Source organism: Rhagoletis pomonella, unplaced genomic scaffold, assembly GCF_013731165.1.
Source record: "Rhagoletis pomonella isolate Grant_MI unplaced genomic scaffold, Rhpom_1.0 Rhpom_scaffold_00004, whole genome shotgun sequence".
NCBI classification, from domain to species: domain Eukaryota; kingdom Metazoa; phylum Arthropoda; class Insecta; order Diptera; family Tephritidae; genus Rhagoletis; species Rhagoletis pomonella.
Genome location: NW_023458558.1, coordinates 46,207,116 through 46,211,129, shown reverse-complemented (window position 1 = coordinate 46,211,129; position 4,014 = coordinate 46,207,116). Strand labels below are relative to the sequence as shown.

The 4,014-nt window shown below is 40.7% G+C and overlaps 1 protein-coding gene across 1 annotated transcript in view; it reads right to left on the bottom strand.

Annotated features, from left to right (window-relative positions):
• Positions 1-2,205: 2,205 nt before the first annotated feature.
• Positions 2,206-4,014, bottom strand: part of LOC118737645 — a gene marked incomplete in the record, with an annotated part of 155,003 nt that continues 153,194 nt past the window's right edge. The window contains 2 exon segments of the mRNA XM_036468295.1: positions 2,206-2,473; positions 2,624-4,014. Coding sequence (XP_036324188.1) covers positions 2,419-2,473; positions 2,624-4,014 — 1,446 coding nt within the window.

The following is a 4,014-nucleotide window of genomic DNA, read 5'->3' as shown; positions in this document are numbered from 1 at the left end:
AAACATAAAGTGTGCGTTTATTCATATATCGTCATCAGCAAAGAAAAAGATCATATGACACATGTTTTGAGAAATACATACATACAACCACCTACCGAAATTCGAAGCCATATCTTCGATTAACAGATTAATTGACGTCTTTATACTGTGTTCACATTACTGCGTAAACTACTTACTTTCATTCAAATTACTTTCCATCACTCAAGTGCTTTCACATTTGGTTTCACTGGGGACATTTCAGTAGCAGTTTGGGCATAGTACTGCAGTGGAATTTTGACAATCGCTACTCTAAATCTTCGTCGCCAAAATTCTCTAAAAGAAAATCAGTTAGGCCTAAAAGTATGCAATATGAAAAGGTAACATAAGCAATGCGTAATAAGCCAAAACTGACAATATGAGGGGCGTGTAACTAGATGTTGCATCCTCACAATAACTGATCGTTGCGTACTTTTAGCCGCTGCCTTATATGTTTCCTAAACAGACATGCAAAAATTAAATGACGCATCGATTTCACTTGCTTTATGATAAGTTATCTAATTTCCACTTTATTCATCAACAGATTTTATATGGTTTGTCAGCTCTATCAGAACAGCTCTGTAAAATTTTAAATTTGTAAAATTGCTGCTATTTTCAGTGATGATGATGAGTATTGGATTTGAGTATTGGTCGCAATGCTAATAGAAATTATTATGCGGTGTTTACATGAGGCGACATTTAGTTGAAAGCAGCATTCGTCTGGTATGAACGGGCTTTCAAGCAATTACTTCCAACGAAGTTGATCGGCAGCCAACTTTTGATTCAACTAGTTGCCTCTAAAATCACGTGTAAAAATGCCTATTAACTCAGTCCATGATGCTTAGAAGACAACAGTGACACATTCAGCAGAACCTCTATCTTATTCTTGGTGAACTTGACAGAATCAGCTGCTTGTTTTCGTATAGATTGTTACTGCTTTAAACGTGGACACAAGCGAAATTAACTAACTAAAAGTCTCTTGTCGTAAAATAAAATTTTTGAAAACATCTCAGCTCTCGGTATGGGTAAAATTTGCATTAACCCAGCAAAAAATCTGTAATTGCTTCTTTTGTGTACAAATGAACATTACTGGGCTAGTTCTCGACTGCGGGACTCGTCAGGACTATTTCATGACCATTTCGGGACTTGTTCGGTATCATTTTGGGACCTTTTCAAGACCATTTTGAGACTAGTTCATGACTATTTGAGAGCTAGTTCTGAATCATTTCGATACTAGTTCAGGAACATTTCGTTAGTAATTCAGGCTCATTTTGGGACAGGTCCAGGACCATTTCGGGACTAGTTCAAGGGGTTCATTTTGGGACTAATAAAGTACCAATTCGGGACTGTTTCAATACTTTTTCGATATCACTTTAGGACAAGTTCACGATTCAAGTACAATTTGGAACTAGTTCGGCGTTGTTTCAAAGTGGGTATTCTGAAAGTCTTGCACGTTGCACGGATTGCTCGAAATGCAAAAATACTCTTACAAATTCGGAAGAGTACGAGAGCGCCCCATTGCAAAGTGGTAGCATGCATAGGTAGTACGATGTAGGGAGACAGACGTGGCACAGTCAACAGTACCGCTACTTTGTTCTTGGCGAATTTGACAGAATCAATTATGCAGAGATGTTTATATGTAGGTAAATATGGCGACCTCCATAGTTTGACAGTTAACACTCTTTCTCTCCTCCATCTCCAATTACTCTTTCCTATTCGTTGCTATCTTGACGTCATCACCTGCAGGAATGCGCAATCTTGTATTCTATCATTCTTGCATAGGTAGCAAGAAGCGAAATTCTGTATCAACTACAATAACAAGATACAGAAAAAAAATGAAGTGAGCGAGATGAGAGGATTGAGAGAAATAAGGGAAATTTCGCTTCAGATGTTCATAGCCACTAGCTTTATCTCTTTATTTCATGAATAAAAGCCTCATTAATCCGAAAAAAAATCGCTAAAATGATCATTACTTAACCCCAACCGTGAGTTGGTTTGCGCCTAGACCAAAAATCAAACTTTCTTCTTTGTGAACCTTATTACGATCAAACCTTTTTTCTCCTGGATCTTGGAACAATTTTTGCATAGAAGACTAAAGTCCTGAATCGTACGCTCAAAGTTTTTTCACAAATTTTAGACTATTATTCAACAGTTTGAATCAACCTTTTTATCTATACATAAATATGTATCTTATGAGTTTACTACTAAATTTATTGATCTTAAGTAGAAAGCTATTTTGTTGTAGTACAATTAAAACTTATTTCTAATTCGACTGGTGCATTCCTGCAATTTCTTGTCGCCACTGGCTCTCGAGGATGACGACGAAGCGGTATGTGTGCTGCTGGTACGATTTCGTTTTGAGTAATAGCAGAAGATACAGAAACCATTCTGCGGTGTTGTACATCAAATGTTTGTAGGGCTGCGTGATGCCGACGAGGTACGATAGCGCGAATTCGATCTATAATTCAAAGAAAATCGATAGAAGTACAAAAATTGTATCTTTTCTTTTTTAATTGGAAATAAAAATAATAAAATGAGAAACCTCTCTAAATGAGAGCAGTTGGACATGCAATTTTATGAGGTATTTAAAAAATAATTTCCCTCCTACCTCGAAATGCCCGTTGTGTAGTCTCTGACCGGTGTTCGCGCTTCGCGCCTATAACTACTAGCGCCAGCTGTCGATGAGGAAGAGGTCGTTGGGTCAAGCAGTGACATGGTGCGATGATCGTATGTGCGTATAGGTCGACGACCAACCGTCGCATAACCATCCAATGTGGAATTGGTGAGCGTTGCACCACTTGGCAGTGTGCCATTGAATGTATATGAGGAACGTCTTTTCGGGCTGTAGGTATTATAGTAGTTTGCGCTCGCGCCCGCACCTACACCTACACCAGCACCCAAACTTACGCCACTTATGGCCGACGTGCCTTTACTCTCGTAAGGGCTTGAACTCGCTGAGGATTTGTAGCGTATTGGCACGCCGCTATTCAACGTCATATAATCTGTGTCTGCCGCAGAACCGTAACGTTTGTTGATCAATGAAGGCGATGTGGTGGGCCGTATATCGTTGAGACTCTTACGAGGTTTTGTGATGTTGGTGGCGTAGTCCAGCGGCGATTTGTAAATGGGTGGTTTCAGTTCAGTACCGACGGGGCTCAACTTCAATGGTCGGAAGAATTCTTGTGTAATATCTGGTGATTTGGTGCGTTCACTGGGATTGAGTTTATTGCTGGAACGCGCTTTGACCGCCGCTTGTTGTTCACGATAATAGTCACGGACTGCACTCGGTCCAACAATACTACTCGTGCGCTTGGGCTTCTTATCGTTAAAGCGGCAATAGAAACTGCGACGCTTTATACGATCAATTACACTTTCATTCGGATCGGAACTCTCGCCACGGGTGGGTGATGATAGTTGGGATGCGCGCGAGAGACGCGACACTGTTGGCGATGGGGAGGCATGCAGCATATAATTATCCTCCGAGCAAACGGACCAATTATCGAAGTAAAGTTCAGGTTCTTCAGTGGGCGATAGGAAGGTCGACGTTGATGCGCAGTCATCCTGGTAACTGCGAGAGTCGGACGAGTAATTGGCAATGTTCTCAGTGGAAGGTGTTAGTAAATGATTTCGATTTATTTCGTGCGTAGACGAGGTGCGATAGCCTGACGTTTGTGATGTTTGCATCGATGAATTATTATTGGTCATATAGGAATTATTATTATTTGTGGCATTATCCATCGATTGTAGACTGGAGCTGTTGTTTGAAGAGCCGTTCACCGCACCCGGATATGGCGGCAGATTTGAGTAAATGCCATTGCCATTTATATAGGCTGCCTTCAAGTTGTTGCGATTTGTTGTGGCATTGTTGTCAATTTTATCCAATTTAGTGAGGTCCAGCATCAGACCCTTGCGTTTGTCTTTATTGCCCTGCGCTACTTCTTTAACCGGGGGCATAACGATATCCTTTTCACCACGACTCTTGGTTTTCAGACTTGTTGC